Here is a 23227-nt window from a genome sequence, read left to right as displayed (position 1 = left end):
TTAACTTTATAAGGGGAAACAGAAGGAGGAGTCATGTGTGGAGTGCTCATCCACCTTGAAAGCTCAGATTAGGGTGTCTAAATGTGTGTGGATGTAACCAAGATGAGAGAAAAGGAGAGATAGGGTATTATGTTTGAGGAAAGGAACCTGGATGTTTTGGCTCTGAGTGAAATGAAGCTCAAGGATAAAGGGGAAGAATGGTTTGGGAATGTCTTAGGAGTAAAGTCAGGGGTTGGTGAGTGGACAAGAGCAAAGGAAGGAGTAGCACTACTCCAGAAGCATGAGTTGTGGGAGTATGTGATAGTGAAAGAAAGTAAACTGTAGATTGATATGGGTAAAACTGAAAGTGAATGGAGAGAGATGGGTGATTATTGGTGCCTATGCACCTGGTCATGAGAAGAAGGATCATGAGAGGCAAGTGTTTTAGGAGCAGCTGAGTGAGTGTATTAGCAGCTTTGATGCATGAGACCGGGTTATAGTGATGGGTGATTTGAATGCAGAGGTGAGCAATGTGGCAGTTGAGGGTATAATTGATGTACATGGGGTCAGTGTTGTAAATGGAAATGGTGAAGAGCTTGTAGATTTATGTGCTGAAAAAGGACTGGTAATTGGGAATACCTGGTTTGTAAAGAGAGATATACATAAGTATATGTATGGAAGTAGGGGAGATGGTCAGAGAGCATTTATTGGATTCCGTGTTAATTGATAGGCATGTGAAAGAGAGACTTTTGGATATCAGTGTGCTGAGAGGGGCAACTGGAGGGATGTCAGACCATTATCTTGTGGAGGCGAAGGTGAAGATATGTAGAGGTTTTCAGAAAAGAAGAGAGAATGTTGGGGTGAAGAGAGTGGTGAGAGTAAGTAAGCTTGGAAAGGAAACTTGTGTGAGGAAGTACTAGGAGAGATTGAGTGCAGAATGGAAAAAGGTGAGAGCAAATGACATAAGGGGAGTGGGGGAGGAATGGGATGTATTCAGGGAGGTAGTGATGGCTGGCACAAATGATGGCTATGGCATGAGAAAGGTGGGAGGTGGGCAGATTAGAAAGGGCAGTGAGTAGTGGGATGAAGAAGTAACATTTTTAGTGAAAGAGAAGAAAGAGGCATTTGGACGATTTTTGCAGGGTGGAAGTGCAAATGAATGAGAGATGAATGAAAAAAAGAGGTAGGGGGTCAAGAGAAAGGTGCAAGAGGTGAAAGAGAGGGCAAATGAGAGTTGGGGCGAGAGTATCAATAAATTTTAGGGAGAATATAAAGATGTTTTGGAAAGAGGTAAATAAAGTGCGTAAGATGAGAACAACTGGGAACATCGTAGAAGGGGGCAAATGGGGACGTGGTAACAAGTATTGATGATGTGAGAGGGAGATGAAGTGAGTATTTTGAAGGTTTGTTGAATGTGATTGATGATAGAGTGGCAGATATAGGGTGTTTTGGTCGAGGTGGTGTGCGAAGTGAGAGGGGTCAGGGAGAATGATTAAGTAAATAGACAAGAGGCAGAGAAAGCTTTGCGGAAGATGAAAGCCAGCAAGGCAGCAGGTTTGGATGGTATTGCAGTGGAATTTATTAAAAAAGAGGTGACTGTGTTGTTGACTGGTTGGTGAAGATATTCAGTGTATTTATGGTTCATGGTGAAAAACCATGAAGATTGGCAGAATGCATGTGTAGTGCCATTGTACAAAGGCAAAGGGGATAAAGGTGAGTGCTCAAATTACAGAGTTATAAGTTTGATGAGTATTCCTGGGAAATTATATGGGAAGGTATTGATTGAGAGGATGAAGGCATGTACAAGGCATCAGATTGGGGAAGAGCAGTGTGGTTTCAGAAGTGGTAGAGGATGTGTGGATCAGGTGTTTCCTTTGAAGAATGTGTGTGAGAAATACTTAGAAAAACAGGTGGATTTGTATGTAGCATTTATGAATCTGGAGAAGGCTTATGATAGAGTTGATAGAGATGCTCTATGGATGGTATTAAGAGTATATGGTGTGGGAGGCAAGTTGCTAGAAGCAGTGAAAAGTTTTTATCGAGGATATAAGGCAATGCATGAGTAGGAAGAGAGGGAATTGATTGGTTCCCATTGAATGTCAATTTGTGGCAGGGGTGCATGATGTCTCCATGGTTGTTTAATTTGTTTATGGATGGGGTTGTTAGGGAGGTGAATGCAAAAGTTTTGGAGAGAGGAGCAATTATGTAGTCTTTTGTGGATGAGAGGGTTTGGGAAGTGAGTCAGTTGTTTTTCGATGATGTTACAGCGCTGGTGGCTGATTCGGGTGAGAAACTGCAGAAGTTGGTGACTGAGTTTGGTAGTGTGTGAAAGAAGAAAACTGAGAGTAGATGTGAATAAGAGCAAGGTTATTAGGTACAGTAGGGTTTAGGGACAAGTAAATTGGGAGGTAAGTTTGAATGGAGAAACACTGGATTAAGTGAAGTGTTTTAGATATCTGGGAGTAGATTTAGCATCGGATGGAAGCATGGAAGCAGAAGTGAGTCACAGGGTGGGGAGGGGACAAAGGTTCTGGGAGCGTGGAAAAATGTGTGGAAGGCGAGAATGTTATCTCGGAGAGCAAAAATGGGTATGTTTGAAGGAATAGTGGTTCCAAGAATGTTATATGGTTGTGAGGCATGGTCAGAGAAGGGTTGATGTGTTGGAAATGAAAAGTTTGAGGATAATATGTGATGTGAGGCGGTTTGATCGAGTAAGAAATGAAAGGGTAAGAGAGATGTGGGGTAATAAAAAGAGTGTGGTTGAGAGAGCAGAAGAGGGTGTATTGAAATGGTTTCGTCACATGGAGAGAATGAGTGAGGAAAGATTGACCAAGAGGATATATGTGTCAGAGGTGGAGGAAATGAGGAGAAGTGGGAGACCAAATTGGAAGTGGAAGGATGGAGTGAAAAAGATTTTGAGTGATTGGGGCCTGAACATGCAGGGGAGTGAAAGGCGTGCAAGGGCTAGAGTGAATTAGAACTATGTGGTATACCAGAGTCGATGTGCTGTCAATGGATTGAACCAGGGTATGTGAAGTGTCTGGGGTAAACCATGGAAAGTTTTGTGGAGCCTGTATGTGGAAAGGGAGCTGTGGTTTCTGTGCATTATACATGACAGCTAGAGACTGAGTGTGAACGAATTTGGCCTTTGTTGTCTTTTCCTAGTGCTACCTCGTGCTCATGCGAGGGGAGGGGGTTGTTATTTCATGTGTGGTGTGGTGGCGACAGGAATGAATTAGGGCAGACAGTATGAATTATGTACATGTGTATATACGTATATGTCTGTGTATGTATATATATGTATACGTTGAGATGTATAGGTATGTATATGTGCGTGTGTGGACGTTTATTTATATACATGTGTATGTAGGTGGGTTGGGCCATTCTTTCGTCTGTTTCCTTGCACTACCTCGCTAACGCGGGAGACAGCGACAAAGCAAAGTAAATAAGAATTTTTTTTTTATGCTTTGTCGCTGTCTCCCGCGTTTGCGAGGTAGCGCAACGATACAGACGAAAGAAATGGCCCAACCCACCCCCATACACATGTATATACATACGTCCACACACGCAAATATACATACCTACACAGCTTTCCATGGTTTACCCCAGACGCTTCACATGCCCTGATTCAATCCACTGACAGCACGTCAACCCCGGTATACCACATCGATCCAATTCACTCTATTCCTTGCCCTCCTTTCACCTTTCTGCATGTTCAGGCCCCGATCACACAAAATCTTTTTCACTCCATCTTTCCACCTCCAATTTGGTCTCCCACTTCTCCTCGTTCCCTCCACCTCCGACACATATATCCTCTTGGTCAATCTTTCCTCACTCATTCTCTCCATGTGCCCAAACCATTTCAAAACACCCTCTTCTGATCTCTCAACCACGCTCTTTTTATTTCCACACATCTCTCTTACCCTGACGTTACTTACTCGATCAAACCACCTCACACCACACATTGTCCTCAAACATCTCATTTCCAGCACATCCATCCTCCTGCGCACAACTCTATCGATAGCCCACGCTTCGCAACCTTACAACATTGTTAGAACCACTGTTCCTTCAAACATACCCATTTTTGCTTTCCGAGATAATGTTCTCGACTTCCACACATTCTTCAAGGCTCCCAGGATTTTCACCCCCTCCCCCACCCTGTGATCCACTTCCGCTTCCATGGTTCCATCCGCTGCCAGATCCACTCCCAGATATCTAAAACACTTCACTTCCTCCAGTTTTTCTCCATTCAAACTTACCTCCCAATTGACTTGACCCTCAACCCTACTGTACCTAATAACCTTGCTCTTATTCGCATTTACTCTTAACTTTCTTCTTTCACACACTTTACCAAACTCAGTCACCAGCTTCTGCAGTTTCTCACATGAATCAGCCACCAGTGCTGTATCATCAGCAAACAACAACTGACTCACTTCCCAAGCTCTCTCATCCCCAACAGACTTCATACTTGCCCCTCTTTCCAAAACTCTTGCATTTACCTCCCTAACAACCCCATCCATAAACAAATTAAACAACCATAGAGACATCACACACCCCTGCCGCAAACCTACATTCACTGAGAACCAATCACTTTCCTCTCTTCCTACACGTACACATGCCTTACATCCTCGATAAAAACTTTTCACTGCTTCTAACAACTTGCCTCCCACACCATATATTCTCAATACCTTCCACAGAGCATCTCTATCAACTCTATCATATGCCTTCTCCAGATCCATAAATGCTACATACAAATCCATTTGCTTTTCTAAGTATTTCTCACATACATTCTTCAAAGCAAACACCTGATCCACACATCCTCTACCACTTATGAAACCACACTGCTCTTCCCCAATCTGATGCTCTGTACATGCCTTCACCCTCTCAATCAATACCCTCCCATATAATTTACCAGGAATACTCAACAAACTTATACCTCTGTAATTTGAGCACTCACTCTTATCCCCTTTGCCTTTGTACAGTGGCACTATGCACGCATTCCGCCAATCCTCAGGCACCTCACCATGAGTCATACATACATTAGATAACCTTACCAACCAGTCAACAATACAGTCACCCCCTTTTTTAATAAATTCCACTGCAATACCATCCAAACCTGCTGCCTTGCCGGCTTTCATCTTCTGCAAAGCTTTTACTACCTCTTCTCTGTTTACCAAATCATTTTTTCCTAACCCTCTCACTTTGCACACCACCTCGACCAAAACACCCTATATCTGCCACTCTATCATCAAACACATTCAACAAACCTTCAAAATACTCACTCCATCTCCTTCTCACATCACCACTACTTGTTATCACCTCTCCATTTGCGCCCTTCACTGAAGTTCCCATTTGCTCCCTTGTCTTACGCACTTTATTTACCTCCTTCCAGAACATCTTTTTATTCTCCCTAAAATTTAATGATACTCTCTCACCCCAACTCTCATTTGCCCTTTTTTTTCACCTCTTGCACCTTTCTCTTGACCTCCTGTCTCTTTCTTTTATACATCTCCCACTCAATTGCATTTTTTCCCTGCAAAAATCGTCCGAATGCCTCTCTCTTCTCTTTCACTAATACTCTTACTTCTTCATCCCACCACTCACTACCCTTTCTAATCAACCCACCTCCCACTCTTCTCATGCCACAAGCATCTTTTGCGCAATCCATCACTGATTCCCTAAATACATCCCATTCCTCCCCCACTCCCCTTACTTCCATTGTTCTCACCTTTTTCCATTCTGTACTCAGTCTCTCCTGGTACTTCCTCACACAAGTCTCCTTCCCAAGCTCACTTACTCTCACCACCCTCTTCACCCCAACATTCACTCTTCTTTTCTGAAAACCCATACAAATCTTCACCTTAGCCTCCACAAGATAATGATCAGACATCCCTCCAGTTGCACCTCTCAGCACATTAACATCCAAAAGTCTCTCTTTCGCACGCCTGTCAATTAACACGTAATCCAATAATGCTCTCTGGCCATCTCTCCTACTTACATAAGTATACTTATGTATATCTCGCTTTTTAAACCAGGTATTCCCAATCATCAGTTCTTTTTCAGCACATAAATCTACAAGCTCTTCACCATTTCCATTTACAACACTGAACACCCCATGTATACCAATTATTCCCTCAACTGCTACATTACTCACCTTTGCATTCAAATCACCCATCACTATAACCCGGTCTCGTGCATCAAAACCACTAACACACTCATTCAGCTGCTTCCAAAACACTTGCCTCTCATGATCTTTCTTCTCATGCCCAGGTGCATATGCACCAATAATCACCCACCTCTCTCCATCAACTTTCAGTTTTACCCATATTAATCAAGAATTTACTTTCTTACATTCTATCACATACTCCCACAACTCCTGTTTCAGGAGTATTGCTACTCCTTCCCTTGCTCTTGTCCTCTCACTAACCCCTGACTTTACTCCCCAGACATTCCCAAACCACTCGTCCCCTTTACCCTTGAGCTTCGTTTCACTCAGAGCCAAAACATCCAGGTTCCTTTCCTCAAACATACTACCTATCTCTCCTTTTTTCACATCTTGGTTACATCCACACACATTTAGGCACCCCAATCTGAGCCTTCGAGGAGGATGAGCACTCCCCGCGTGACTCCTTCTTCTGTTTCCCATTTTAGAAAGTTAAAAAATACAAGGAGGGGAGGATTTCTGGACCCCGCTCCCGTCCCCTCCAGTCGCTTTCTACGACACGCGAGGAATACGTGGGAAGTATTCTTTCACCCCTATCCCCAGGGATAATATACATATATATATACATATACACATACACACACATACACATACATACGCACATATACATTTTTTTTTTTTCTTTGTCGCTGTCTCCCGCGTTTGCGAGGTAGCGCAAGGAAACAGACGAAGAAATGGCCCAACCCACCCCCATACACATGTATATACATACGTCCACACACACAAAATATACATACCTACACAGCTTTCCATGGTTTACCCCAGACGCTTCACATGCCCTGATTCAATCCACTGACAGCACGTCAACCCCGGTATACCACATCGCTCCAATTCACTCTATTCCTTGCCCTCCTTTCACCCTCCTGCATGTTCAGGCCCCGATCACACAAAATCTTTTTCACTCCATCTTTCCACCTCCAATTTGGTCTCCCTCTTCTCCTCGTTCCCTCCACCTCCGACACATATATCCTCTTGGTCAATCTTTCCTCTCTCATTCTCTCCATGTGCCCAAACCATATCAAAACACCCTCTTCTGCTCTCTCAACCACACTCTTTTTATTTCCACACATCTCTCTTACCCTTACGTTACTTACTCGATCAAACCAACTCCCACCACACATTGTCCTCAAACATCCCATTTCCAGCACATCCATCCTCCTGCGCACAACTCTATCCATAGCCCACGCCTCGCAACCATACAACATTGTTGGAACCACTATTCCTTCAAACATACCCATTTTTGCTTTCCGAGATAATGTTCTCGACTTCCACACATTCTTCAAGGCCCCCAGGATTTTCGCCCCCTCCCCCACCCTATGATCCACATCCGCTTCCATGGTTCCATCCGCTGCCAGATCCACTCCCAGATATCTAAAACACTTCACTTCCTCCAGTTTTTCTCCATTCAAACTCACCTCCCAATTGACTTGACCCTCAACCCTACTGTACCTAATAACCTTGCTCTTATTCACATTTACTCTTAACTTTCTTCTTTCACACACTTTACCAAACTCAGTCACCAGCTTCTGCAGTTTCTCACATGAATCAGCCACCAGCGCTGTATCATCAGTGAACAACAACTGACTCACTTCCCAAGCTCTCTCATCCACAACAGACTTCATACTTGCCCCTCTTTCCAAACCTCTTGCATTCACCTCCCTAACAACCCCATCCATAAACAAATTAAACAACCATGGAGACATCACACACCCCTGCCGCATACCTACATTTACTGAGAACCAATCATTTTCCTCTCTTCCTACACGTACACATGCCTTACATCCTCGATAAAAACTTTTCACTGCTTCTAATAACTTGCCTCCCACACCATATATTCTTAATACCTTCCACAGAGCATCTCTATCCACTCTATCATATGCCTTCTCCAGATCCATAAATGTTACATACAAATCCATTTGCTTTTCTAAGTATTTCTCACATACATTCTTCAAAGCAAACACCTGATCCGCGCATCCTCTACCACTTCTGAAACCACACTGCTCTTCCCCAATCTGATGCTCTGTACATGCCTTCACCCTCTCAATCAATACCCTCCCATATAATTTACCAGGAATACTCAGCAAACTTATACCTCTGTAATTTGAGCACTCACCCTTATCCCCTTTGCCTTTGTACAATGGCACTATGCACGCATTCCGCCAATCCTCAGGCACCTCACCATGAGTCATACATACATTAAATAACCTTACCAACCAGTTAACAATACAGTCACCCTCTTTTTTAATAGATTCCACTGCAATCCCATCCAAACCTGCTGCCTTGCCGGCTTTCATCTTCCGCAAAGCTTTTACTACCTCTTCTCTGTTTACCAAATCATTTTCCCTAACCCTCTCACTTTGCACACCACCTCGACCAAAACACCCTATATCTGCCACTCTATCATCAAACACATTCAACAAACCTTCAAAATACTCACTCCATCTCCTTCTCACATAACCACTACTTTTTATCACCTCCCCATTAGCGCCCTTCACTGAAGTTCCCATTTTCTCCCTTGTCTTACGCACTTTATTTACCTCCTTCCAGAACATCTTTTTATTCTCCCTAAAATTTAATGATACTCTCTCACCCCAACACTCATTTGCCCTCTTTTTCACCTCTTGCACCTTTCTCTTGACCTCCTGTCTCTTTCTTTTATACATCTCCCACTCAGTTTCATTTTTTCCCTGCAAAAATCATCCAAATGCCCCTCTCTTCTCTTTCACTAATAATCTTACTTCTTCATCCCACCACTCACTACCCTTTCTAATCTGCCCACCTGCCACGCTTCTCATGCCACAAGCATCTTTTGCACAATCCATCACTGATTCCCTAAATACATCCCATTCCTCCCCCACTCCTCTTATTTCCATTGTTCTCACCTTTTTCCATTCTGTACTCAGTCTCTCCTGGTACTTCCTCACACAAGTCTCCTTCTCATTCTTATTTATTTATATTTTGCTTTGTCGCTGTCTCCCGCGTTTGCGAGGTAGCGCAAGGAAACAGATGAAAGAAATGGCCCAACCCACCCCCATACACATGTACATACATACACGTCCACACACACAAATGTACATACCTATACATCTCAATGTACACATATATATATACACACACAGACACATATATATATACCCATGCACACAATTCACACTGTCTGCCTTTATTCATTCCCATCGCCACCTTGCCGCACTTGGAATACTATCCCCCTCCCCCCCTCATGTGTGCGAGGTAGCGCTAGGAAAAGACAACAAAGGCCCCATTTGTTCACACTCAGTTTCTAGCTGTCATGCAATAATGCCCGAAACCACAGCTCCCTTTCAACATCCAGGCCCCACATGACTTTCCATGGTTTACCCCAGACGCTTCACATGCCCTGATTCAATCCACTGACAGCACGTCAACCCCGGTATACCACATCGATCCAATTCACTCTATTCCTTGCCCGCCTTTCACCCTCCTGCATGTTCAGGCCCCGATCATTCAAAATCTTTTTCACTCCATCTTTCCACCTCCAATTTGGTCTCCCACTTCTCCTCGTTCCCTCCACCTCCGACACATATATCCTCTTGGTCAATCTTTCCTTACTCCTTCTCTCCATGTGCCCAAACCATTTCAAAACACCCTCTTCTGCTCTCTCAACCACACTCTTTTTATTTCCACACATCTCTCTTACCCTTACATTACTTACTCGATCAAACCACCTCACACCACACATTGTCCTCAAACATCTCATTTCTAGCACATTCACCCTCCTGCGCACAACTCTATCCATAGCCCATGCCTCGCAACCATACAACATTGTTGGAACCACTATTCCTTCAAACATACCCATTTTTGCTTTCCGAGATAATGTTCTCGACTTCCACACATTCTTCAACGCTCCCAGAACTTTCGCCCCCTCCTCCACCCTATGATTCAGTTCCGCTTGCATGGTTCCATCCACTGCCAAATCCACTCCCAGATATCTGAAACACTTCACTTCCTCCAGTTTTTCTCCATTCAAACTTACCTCCCAATTGACTTGTCCCTCAACCCTACTGTACCTAATAACCTTGCTCTTATTCACATTTACCCTCAGCTTTCTTCTTTCACACACTCTACCAAACTCAGTCACCAGCTTCTGCAGTTTCTCACCTGAATCAGCCACCAGTGTTGTATCATCAGCAGACAACAAGTGACTCACTTCCCAAGTTCTCTCCTCCATAACAGACTGCATACTTGCCCCTCTTTCCAAAACTCTTGCATTCACTTCCCTAGCAACCCCATCCATAAACAAATTAAACAACCATGGAGACATCATTCACCCGTGCCTCAAACCAACATTCACCAAGAACCAATCACTTTCCTCTCTTCCTACATGTGCAAATGCCTTACATCCTCGATAAAAACTTTTCACTGCTTCTGTCAACTTACCTCCCACACCATATACTCTTAATACCTTCCACAGAGCATCTCTATCAACTCTATCATATGCCTTCTCCAGATCCATAAATGCTACATACAAATCCATTTGCTTTTCTAAGTATTTCTCACATACATTCTTCAAAGCAAACACCTGATCCACACATCCTCTACCACTTCTGAAACCACACTGCTCTTCCCCAATCTGATGCTCTGTACATGCCTTCACCCTCTCAATCAATACCCTCCCATATAATTTACCAGGAGTACTTTACAAACTTATACCTCAGTAATTTGAGCACTCAGTCTTATCCCCTTTGCCTTTGTATAATGGCACTATGCAGGCATTCTGCCAATCCTGAGGCACCTCACCATGAGTCATACATACATTAAATAACCTTACCAACCAGTCAACAATACAGTCACCCCCTTTTTTTTAATAAATTCCACTGCAATACCATCCAAACCTGCTGCCTTGCCGGCTTTCATCTTCTGCAAAGCTTTTACTACCTCTTCTCTGTTTACCAAATCATTCTCCCTAACCCTCTCACTTTGCACACCACCTTGACCAAAACACCCTATATCTGCCACTATATCATCAAACACATCCAACAAACCTTCAGAGTACTCACTCCATCTCCTTCACACATCACCACTACTTGTTATCACCTCCCCATTAGCTCCATTCACTGATGTTCCCATTTGTTCCCTTGTCTTAAGCACTTTATTTACCTCCTTCCAAAACATATTTTTATCTCCCTAAAATTTAATGATACTCTCTCACCCCAACTCTCATTTGTCCTCTTTTTCACCTCTTGCAGCTTTCTCTTGACCTCCTGCCTCTTTCTGCCTTCACCCTCTCAATCAATACTCTCCCATATAATTTCCCAGGATTGGGGGGCCAGAAATCCTCCCCTCTTTGTATTTTTTTAACTTTCTAAAGTGGGAAACAGAAGAAGGAGTCACGCGGGGAGTGCTCATCCTCCTCGAAGGCTCAGACTGGGGTGTCTAATTGTGTGTGGATGTAACCAAGATGTGAAAAAAGGAGAGATAGGTAGTATGTTTGAGGAAAGGAACCTGGATGTTTTGGCTCTAAGTGAAACGAAGCTCAAGGGTAAAGGGGAAGAGTGGTTTGGGAATGTCTTGGGAGTAAAGTCAGGGGTTAGTGAGAGGACAAGAGCAAGGGAAGGAGTAGCAGTACTCCTGAAACAGGAGTTGTGGGAGTATGTGATAAAATGTAAGAAAGTAAATTCTCGATTAATATGGGTAAAACTGAAAGTTGATGGAGAGAGATTGGTGATTATTGGTGCATATGCACCTGGGGAATGAGAAGAAAGATCATGAGAGGCAAGTGTTTTGGGAGCAGCTGAACGAGTGTGTTAGTGGTTTTGATGCACAAGACCGGGTCATAGTGATGGGTGATTTGAATGCAAAGGTGAGTAATGTGGCAGTTGAGGGAATAATTGGTATACATGGGGTGTTCAGTGTTGTGAATGGAAATGGTGAAGAGTTTGTAGATTTATGTGTTGAAAAAGGACTGGTGATTGGGAATACCTGGTTTAAAAATACATAAGTATACGTATGTAAGTAGGAGAGATGGCCAGAGAGCGTTATTGGATTACGTGTTAATTGACAGGCGCGCGAAAGAGAGACTTTTGGATGTTAATGTGCTGAGAGGTGCAACTGGAGGGATGTCTGATCATTATCTTGTGGAGGCTAAGGTGAAGATTTGTGTGGGTTTTCAGAAAAGAAGAGTGAATGTTGGGGTGCAGAGGGTGGTGAGAGTAAGTGAGCTTGGGAAGGAGACTTGTGTGAGGAAATACCAGGAGAGACTGAGTACAGAATGGAAAAAGGTGAGAACAATGGAAGTAAGGGGAGTGGGGGAGGAATGGGATGTATTTAGGGAATCAGTGATGGATTGCGCAAAAGATGCTTGTGGCATGAGAAGAGTGGGAGGTGGGTTGATTAGAAAGGGTAGTGAGTGGTGGGATGAAGAAGTAAGATTATTAGTGAAAGGAAAGAGAGAGGCATTTGGACGATTTTTGCAGGGAAAAAATGCAATTGAGTGGGAGATGTATAAAAGAAAGAGACAGGAGGTCAAGAGAAAGGTGCAAGAGGTGAAAAAGAGGGCAAATGAGAGTTGGGGTGAGAGAGTATCATTAAATTTTAGGGAGAATAAAAAGATGTTTTGGAAGGAGGTAAATAAAGTGCATAAGACAAGGGAGCAAATGGGAACTTCAATGAAGGGCGCAAATGGGGAGGTGATAACAAGTAGTGCTGATGTGAGAAGGAGATGGATTGAGTATTTTGAAGGTTCGTTGAATGTGTTTGATGATAGAGTGGCAGATATAGGGTGTTTTGGTCGAGGTGGTGTGCAAAGTGAGAGGGTTAGGGAAAATGATTTGGTAAACAGAGAAGAGGTAGTAAAAGCTTTGCGGAAGATGAAAGCCGGCAAGGCAGCAGGTTTGGATGGTATTGCAGTGGAATTTATTAAAAAAGGGGGTGACTGTATTGTTGACTGGTTGGTAAGGTTATTTAATGTATGTATGACTCATGGTGAGGTGCCTGAGGATTGGCAGAATGCGTGCATAGTGCCATTGTACAAAGGGAGTTGTACAAAGGGATAAGAGTGAGTGCTCAAATTACAGAGGTATAAGTTTGTTGAGTACTCCTGGTAAATTATATGGGAGGGTATTGATTGAGAGGGTGAAGGCATGTACAGAGCATCAGATTGGGGAAGAGCAGTGTGGTTTCAGAAGTGGTAGAGGATGTGTGGATCAGGTGTTTGCTTTGAAGAATGTATGTGAGAAATACTTAGAAAAGGAAATGTATTTGTGTGTAGCATTTATGGATCTGGAGAAGGCATATGATAGAGTTGATAGAGATGCTCTGTGGAAGGTATTAAGAATATATGGTGTGGGAGGCAAGTTGTTAGAAGCAGTGAAAAGTTTTTATCGAGGATGTAAGGCATGTGTACGTGTAGGAAGAGAGGAAAGTGATTGGTTCTCAGTGAATGTAGGTTTGCGGCAGGGGTGTGTGATGTCTCCATGGTTGTTTAATTTGTTTATGAATGGGGTTGTTAGGGAGGTAAATGCAAGAGTTTTGGAAAGAGGGGCAAGTATGAAGTCTGTTGTGGATGAGAGAGCTTGGGAAGTGAGTCAGTTGTCGTTCGCTGATGATACAGCGCTGGTGGCTGATTCATGTGAGAAACTGCAGAAGCTGGTGACTGAGTTTGGTAAAGTGTGTGAAAGAAGAAAGTTAAGAGTAAATGTGAATAAGAGCAAGGTTATTAGGTACAGTAGGGTTGAGGGTCAAGTCAATTGGGAGGTAAGTTTGAATGGAGAAAAACTGGAGGAAGTAAAGTGTTTTAGATATCTGGGAGTGGATCTGGCAGCGGATGGAACCATGGAAGCGGAAGTGGATCATAGGGTGGGGGAGGGGGCGAAAATGCTGGGAGCCTTGAAGAATGTGTGGAAGTCGAGAACATTATCTCGGAAAGCAAAAATGGGTATGTTTGAAGGAATAGTGGTTCCATCAATATTGTATGGTTGCGAGGCGTGGGCTATCGATAGAGTTGTCCGGAGAAGGGTGGATGTGCTGGAAATGAGATGTTTGAGGACAATGTGTGGTGTGAGGTGGTTTGATTGAGTAAGTAACGTAAGGGTAAGAGAGATGTGTGGAAATAAAAAGAGCGTGGTTGAGAGAGCAGAAGAGGGTGTTTTGAAATGGTTTGGGCACATGGAGAGAATGAGTGAGGAAAGATTGACCAAGAGGATATATGTGTCGGAGGTGGAGGGAACGAGGAGAAGTGGGAGACCAAATTGGAGGTGGAAAGATGGAGTGATAAAGATTTTGTGTGATCGGGGCCTGAACATGCAGGAGGGTGAAAGGAGGGCAAAGAATAGAGTGAATTGGATCGATGTGGTATACCGGGGATGATGTGCTGTCAGTGGATTGAATCAGGGCATGTGAAGCGTCTGGGGTAAACCATGGAACGCTGTGAAGGTATGTATATTTGCGTGTGTGGACGTGTATGTATATACATGTGTATGGGGGTGGGTGAGCCATTTCTTTCATCTGTTTCCTTGCGCTATCTCGCAAACGCGGGAGACAGCGACAAAGCAGAAAAAAAAAAAGATCTACTCATTTGCATTATTTCCTTGCAAAAATTGTCCAAATGCCTCTCTCTTCTCTTTCACTAATAATCTTATTTCATCATCCCACCACTCACTACCCTTTCTAATCTGCCCACCTCCCACGCTTCTCATGCCACAAGCATCTTTTGCACAAGCCAACACTGCTTCCCTAAAAATATCCCATTCCAACCCTCACTCCCCTTACGTCCTTTGTTCTCACCTTTTTCCATTCTGTACTCAGTCTCTCTTGGTACTTTCTCACACAAGTCTCCTTCCCAAGCTCACTTATTCTCACCACTCTCTTCACTCTAACATTCTCTCTTCTTTTCTGAAAATCTCTACAAATCTGTGTGTGTCTGTGTCTCTGTGTGTATGTGTGTGTAAGTATATGTATCTATATGTATATGTGAGTATATTTATCTTTCTTTATGTTCCTTGGCAATACCTTGCTAATGTGAGGAACGGCAATCAGGTATGAAAATGAATAAGTGTGATTGCAGCGGATGGAACTATGGAATTGGAAGTGAGTCACAGGGTTGGGGAAGGGGTGAAGGTTCTGGGAGCATTGAGGAATATCTGGAAGGTGAGAACATTTTCTTGGAGAGTAAAAATGGGTGTTTGAAGGAATAGTGGTTCCGACTATGTTATATGTTTGCGAGGCATGGGCTATAGGTAGGGTTGTCCAGAGAAGGGTGGATGTTTTGGAAATGAAATGTTTGAGGACAAAATGTGGTGTGAGGTGGTTTGATCGAGTAAGTAATGAAAGGGTAAAGGAGATGTGTTATAATAGAAAGAGTGTGATTGAGAGAGCAGAAGAGGATGTGTTGAAATGGTTTGGACACACTGAGAGAATGAGTGAGGAAAGATTGACAAAGAGGATATATGTGTCAAAGGTGGATGGAATAAGGAGAATGCTGAAATCAAATTGGAAGTGAAAGGATGGAGTGAAAAAGATTTTGAGGGATGAGGACCTGAACATATACGAGGGTGAAAGGCGGGCAAGGAATAGAGTGAATAGGAATGATGTGGTATGATGTGACATGCTGTCAGTGGATTGAACCAGGGCATGTGAAGCATCTAGGGTAAACCATGGAAAGTTTTGTGGGGGCCTGGATGAGGAAAGGGAGCTGTAGTTTCGGTGCATTACACATGACAGCTAAAGACTGAGTGTGAATGAATTTGGTCTTTTTGTCTTTTCCTGGCACTCCTTCGCAAGAAGGGGGTGGGGGGATGCTGTTTCATGGTGGCGGGGTGGTGATGGGAATGAATGAAGGCAGCAAGTACAAGTACATATGTGTATATGTATATGTCTGTGTATGTGTTTGTATGTATATGTTTGTGTATGGGCATTTATGTATATGTATGTGTATGTGGGTGGTTGGGCCATTCTTTGTCTGTTTCCTTATGTTATCTCACTGATGTGGGACACTGCAGTTAAGTATGATAATGATAATATGATAGCAAAAGTATATAGGACAAAGATGCTGAATTATAGGGGAGTACTTCAAAGAAGCATAGCCTGCAAAATGCTTGTAAAGATAAAAAAAAAAAAAAAAGGATGGCTACTTTAAGAGGAGAAAGTCCTTGATTGAGAATTGTGTAAAATGAGAATTACCCTTGCATGATATGGTGAATTGTGTTCTTGGACTGCCTAAAGTCATCTGACAATGACTCACCCCACGAGGATGGTAGAAAACTTGATTTCGAGGCAAGTGAATGAAGGATATTCCTTTGAGGTAATGAAAAATATTGGACCAAAAGGGAACCAATAATGCTTATAAGGTTCCCTTTTTGAACTAGGTTGAAGTAACTGATGGTGTCCAGCAGGGCTAATTTTTCAGCCCACTGTTATGCCTGATTTGTGTATATGACTTGTTTGAAAGACTTGAACCCTGCCTGAATATGCTGTGGATATTAGGAGTCATGAGAAAAGTAAGAAAGGACCTGAGTTATGACACTAAAAAGATATTTGAATGAGTCAAGCTCTTATACCTGCATAGTGAAGCTCATGAAATGCTATTGAAAGAGGCCAGCTTAAGGCAGTTGTTTTGCATAGGACAAATATTACATGGAAGATTACTTTTGAGTACAGAGAGAAGAAATTTTTAAGAAAAAGGTCATTTGCATTATGTCAGACCAAGTTTATAGTATGTATTGCCAGTTTGATCACTTAACTTGAAATGGAGAATAAACGCCTTAGCCATCAATTTTATGTATATATTATTCATGCCTCATGTTTGCATGGTTGAATTAACTGCTTCTGGAAGAAATAATGTTGAAATTTAGAATTCCTTCGTTTTTTTATGCCTATTTAATTTTCTTGCCTTCATGAAATAGCATCAAGAGCAGTCAGACAGTGACCTTATGTGCTTATGTCCAATCTCAGGCTGTCATGTATAATGTACTGAAACCAGTTTCTACCATTCTCAGCTGAGACTCACAGGTTACTCCATGTTTTAATTATACCTTATTTGGTTCAGCTCATTGGAACTGTGGTTAGTAGTATTCATTAGCTCTTAGTATTACAACTTTCTTGTTACACGGAAATTTTTTAGTTAAGAATGACAAGTTTTTTGTATTTCATTGGCATTATGTATGGTTGTAAAAGTTTCACCCTCATTAAAAATTAATATTCATATGATGATAGAATAAGGGATAGATGCTTTTAATAGAATTGCTGTTTAATGCTGTTTTTAACAGGATAATCTAGTCATTGTCATTCTTTTTCCCCAGATCTTTGCAACTGAAATAGCTAATGCAAGTCATGCTGGAAGTACTTCAATTTTGATTAGTCTTATTGATGTGAATGATCATAAACCTGAGTTTCTATTAAGTGAATATAATAGATCACTTTCAGAGATAACAGATTCAAATACTTCAGTATTGAATGTGACTGCTACTGATGGTGACATCTCTCCTGACTTTGGGTCAGAGAGTATCAGGTAAGATTATTAATTGTTAGTTACTAAACATAATTGATTGTTAGTTACTAAGTCAACGTACCCACCATCAAAATGTGACAATTATTTGAATCAAGTGGATATCATAGAGAAACTTCAGATAACCAAAATAATTTGTCTTCAGCTGTTTTGATTAAGTGAGTTTGTAGGGTTAAAGATGTTTTCTGTTGTAGATATAGAAACCCCCTACTCCAAAATTTTCTGGTTCCCAGAGATAATGTCTACTTTTACATGAAAATGATATTTCATAAACCTAAAATGTTTTTGGTTTATCAGGTGTTCTTGTAGATTTCTGAAAGATTCCTTCCCTGAACCAAGAAAGTTTAGATATAGGAAGAACGTAGGTTTTCAATTATTTTGGATATGAGATTTTTTTATTTGAAGTCTCGGGAAGAGAGATTTTACTCTACACACACATACACACACACACATATATATATATATATATATTATTTATATATATACATTGTCGATATCTCCCGCGTTAGCGAGGTAGTGTAAGGAAACAGATGAAAGAATGACCCAACCCACCCACATACACATGTATATACATACACGTCCACACACGCACATATACATACCTATACATCTCAACGTATACATATATATACACACACAGACATATACATATATACACATGTACATAATACTGTCTGCCCTTATTTATCCCCGTCGCCACCCAGCCACACATGAAATGACAATCCCCTCCCCCCGCATGTGTGCGTGCTAGGAAAAGACACAAAGGCCACATTCATTCACACTCAGTCTCTAGCTGTCATGTATAATGCACCGAAACCACAGCTCTCTTTCGGCATCCAGGCCCCACAAAACTTTCCATGGTTTACCCCAGTCGCTTCACATGCCCTGGTTCAATCCATTGATAGCACGTTGACCCCGGTATACCACATTGTTCCAATTCACTCTATTCCTTGCACGCGTTTCACCCACCTGCATGTTCAAGCCCTGATCACTCAAAATCTTTTTCACTCCATCTTTCCACCTCCACTTTGGTCTCCCACTTCTCGTTCCCTCCACCTCTGAGGGAATTTATTTTATCATACTTTGTGCTGTCTCCCGCTTTAGCGAGGTTGCACAAGGAAACAAACAAAAGAATGGCCCAGCCCACCCACACACACATGCATATACATACATGTCCACACACGCACATATACATGCCTGTACATTTCAACGTATACATATATATGCATACACAGACATATACATATATACACATGTACATAATTCATACTTGCTGCCTTCATTCATTTCCATTGCCACTCCGCCACACATGAAATGACAACCCCCTCCCCCCACATGCGTGCGAGGGAGCGCTAGGAAAGGACAACAAAGGCCACATTCGTTCACACTCAATCTCTAGCTGTCATGTATAATGCACTATAACCACAGCTCCCTTTCCACATCCAGGCCCCACAAAACTTTCCATGGTTTACCCGAGACACTTCACATGCCCTAGTTCAATCCATTGACAGCACGTTGACCCCGGTATACCACATCGTTCTAATTCACTCTGTTCCTTGTACGGCTTTCACCCTCCTTCATGTTCAGGCCCCGATTGCTCAAAATCTTTTTCACTCCATCCTTCCACCTCCAATTTGGTCTCCCATTTCTCCTCGTTCCCTCCTCCTCTGACACATATATCCTCTTTGTCAATCTTTCCTCTCTCATTCTCTCCATGTGACCAAACCATTTCATAACACCCTCTTCTGTTCTCTCAACCACACTCTTTTTATTACGACACATCTCTCTTACCCTTTCATTATTTACTCGATCAAACCACCTCACATCACATATTGTCCTCAAACATCTCATTTCCAACACATCCACCCTCCTCCGCACAACTCTATCTATAGCCTATGCCTCGCAACCATATAACATTGTTGGAACCACTATTCCTTCAAACATACCGATTTTTGCTTTTCAATGCTCCCAGAACTTTCGCCCCCTCCCCCACCCTGTGACTCACTTCCACTTCCATGGTTTCACCTGCTGCCAAATCCGCTCCCAGATATCTAAAACACTTCACTTCCTCCAGTTTTTCTCCATTCAAACATACCTCCCAGTTGACTTGTCCCTCAACCCTACTGTACCTAATAACCTTGCTCTTATTCACATTTAATCTCAGCTTTCTTCTTTCACATACTTTACCAAACTCAGTCACCAGCTTCTGCAGTTTCTCACATGCATCAGCCACCAGCGCTGTATCATCATCGAACAACAACTGACTCACTTCCCAAGCTCTCTCATCCACAACAGACTTCATACTTGCCCCTCTCTCCAAAACTCTTACATTCACCTCCCTAACAACCCCATCCATAAACAAATTAAACAACCATGGAGACATCACGCACCCCTACCACAAACTGACATTCACTGAGAACCATTCACTTTCCTCTCTTCCAACTCGTAAATATGCCTTACATCCTTGATAAAAACTTTTCACTGCTTCTAGCAACTTGCCTCCCTCACCATATACTCATAATACCTACCACAGAGCATCTCTATCAACTCTATCATATGCCTTCTCCAGATCCATAAATGCTACATACAAATCCATTTGCTTTTCTAAGTATTTCCCACATACATTCTTCAAAGCAAACACCTGATCCACACATCCTCTACCACTTCTGAAACCACACTGCTCTTCCCCAATCTGATGCTCTATCCATGCCTTCACCCTCTCAATCAATACCCTCCATATAGTTTCCCAGGAATACTTAACAAACTTATACCTCAGTAATTTGAGCACTCACTCTTATCCCCTTTGCCTTTGTACAATGCCACTGTGCATGCATTCCGCCAATCCTGAGGCACCTCACAATGAGTCATACATACATTAAATATCCTTACCAACCAGTCAGCAATACAATCACCCCCTTTTTTAATAAATTCCACTGCAGTACCATCCAAACCAGCTGCCTTGCCGGTTTCATCTTCGCAAAGTTTTTATCCCCTTTTCTCTGTTTACCAAATCTTTTTTTTCCTACCCTCTCATTTTGCCCCACCTCGCCCAAAACCCCTATATTGCCACTCATATCAAACACATTCAAAAAACCCTTTTCAAATACTCACTCATTTCCCCTTTCCCACATAAACACTATTGTTATCACCCCATTTGCGCCCTTCACTGAAGTTCCCTTTTGGGCTCCTTTTCTTACCACTTTATTTACCCCTTCCCAAATCTTTTTATTTCCAAAAAATTAATGTTTACTCTCTCACCCAAACCCTCATTTGCCCTTTTTTTCACCTTTGCATTTTTCTCCTTGACCTCCTGTCTCTTTCTTTTTTTACATTCCCACTCAATGCATTTTTTCCCTGCAAAAATCTCCAATGCCCTCTCTTTTTCTCTTACTAATATTTTACTCTTCATCCCACCACTACTACCCTTTCTAATCAACCACCTCCCACCTTCTCTTTGCACATCATCTTTTGCGAATCCACACTGATCCTAATACATCCAATTCCTCCCCCACTCCCCTTACTTCCATTGTTCTCACTTTTCATTCTGTACTAGTCCTCTGGTACTCCTCACAAAGCTCCCCCCCCCCAAGTCATTTTACTCTCACCACCTTTCACCCAACATTCACTCTTCTTTTCGAAAAACCCATACAAATTTCACTTTCCTCCACATATAATATCAACATCCCTCCAGTTGCACCCTCAGACATTAACACCAAAAGCCCCTTTTTCGCCGCCTTCAATTAACAGTATCCAATAAGCTCTCTGGCCTTCTTCCTACTTACTTTAGTATACTTATTTTTCCGCTTTAAACCTGTATTCCCAATCACAGTTCTTTTTCACAATAAAAACCCACAAGCTCTTCACCATTTCCATTTACAACACTGAACCCCATGTATACCCAAATTTTTCCCTCAAATGCTACATTTCTCACCTGTGCATTTAAATCACCATCACTAAAACCGGTCTGGGCATTTAAAACCACTAACACACTATTCAGCTGCTTCCAAAACACTTCCTCTCTATCTTTTTTCTCATGCCAGGTGCTTTGCCAATAACCCCACCCCTCTCCATCAACTTTCAGTTTTACCCATATTTAAACAAAATTTACTTTCTTACATTCTATCAATACTCCCCCAACTCCTTTTCAGGAGTATTTCTACTCCTTCCCTGGGTCTTGGGCCTTCACTAACCCCTGGGCTTTTCCCCCGACATTCCCCCAAAAAAAATCTCCCTTACCCTTGAGCTTGTTTCACTCAGAGCCAAAACACCAGTTTTCCTTTTCCCCAAAAATACTACCTATCTCTCTTTTTTTACATTTGGTTACATCCCCACAATTTTGGACCCCCAAAAAAAAAAAAAAAACCCTTTTTTTTTTGAGCCTTTTGAGGAGGATAGCACTCCCCGCGTGACTTTCCTTTTCCCGTTTCCCATTTAGAAATTAAAATTTCAAAGGGGGGGGGGGGGGGAGGATTTCTGGCCCCCCCTCCCTCCCCCTCCTTTTAGAAAAAATATAATATTTTTATATAATATATATATTTTATATATAAAAAAATTTAAAAATAAATATTTAAATTTTTTTTTTTTTTTGTCGCTGGGCTCGCGTTTGCGGGGGGGTACGCAAGGAAACAGACGGGGAAAAAAATAAATTGCCCCCCCCCTACCCCCCATTTTTCCCCCCAATGCCCTTCCGAAATTTAATCCACGACAGCACGTCAACCCCGGTAACCCCATCGCCCATTCACTCTAAACCCCCGCCCACTTTCACCTCCTGCTTCCAGGCCCGATCACACAAATCTTTTTCACTCCATCCTTTCCACCTCCCCAAATTTGGTTTTCCCTCTTCTCTCGTCCCTCCAACCTCCACACTATATCCCTTGGTCATCTTTTCCCCTCCATTTTCTCCATGTGCCCCAAAACCCTTCAAACACCCTTTCTGCTCTCTCAACCACCTCTTTTTATTTCCCCCACACTCTCTTACCCTTACGTTACTTACTCGTCAAACCCCTCCCACCACACATTGCCTCAAAAATTTTCCCCTTTCCACACATCATCTCCTGCGCACAACCTATCCATAGCCCCGCCTCGGGAACCATCAAATGTTGGAACCACTATTCCTTTAAACATACCCATTTTTTCTTTCCAGTTTAAAGGTTCTCGACTTCCACCTTCTTCCCAAGGGCCCCAGGATTTTCGCCCCCCTCCCCCACCTATGATCCACTCCGCTTCATGGTTCCATCCGCTGCCAATCCACTCCCAAATATTAAAAACTTCATTCCCCCAGTTTTTCTCCATTCAAATCACTCCAATGTGACTTGACCCTCCCACCCTACTGACCTAATAACCTTGCTTTATTCACATTATCTTAACTTTCTTCTTTCACAACACTGTACCATCACTCAGTCCACCTGCTTCTGCAGTTTCTACATGAATCAGCCACCAGCGCTGTAACATCAGTGAACAACAACTGACTTCACTTCCCAAGCTCTATCATCCACAGCGACTTCATACTTGCCCCTCTTTCCAAAACCTCATTGCATTCCCCCTCC

The 23227-nt window shown here is 42.5% G+C and overlaps 1 protein-coding gene across 3 annotated transcripts in view; it reads left to right on the top strand.

The window, feature by feature from the left end:
- Window positions 1-23227, top strand: part of LOC139748680 (cadherin-AgCad1-like) — a 305223-nt gene that overhangs the window by 34218 nt on the left and 247778 nt on the right. For all 3 annotated transcript variants that reach the window (XM_071661965.1, XM_071661968.1, XM_071661967.1), the window contains one exon: window positions 17476-17684. In XM_071661965.1, the coding sequence (XP_071518066.1) occupies window positions 17476-17684 (209 nt within the window). The remainder of the gene's footprint in view (window positions 1-17475; window positions 17685-23227) is intronic.

Source organism: Panulirus ornatus, chromosome 5 (assembly GCF_036320965.1).
Source record: "Panulirus ornatus isolate Po-2019 chromosome 5, ASM3632096v1, whole genome shotgun sequence".
NCBI lineage: Eukaryota > Metazoa > Arthropoda > Malacostraca > Decapoda > Palinuridae > Panulirus > Panulirus ornatus.
This window is presented reverse-complemented; position numbering and strand designations above follow the sequence as displayed.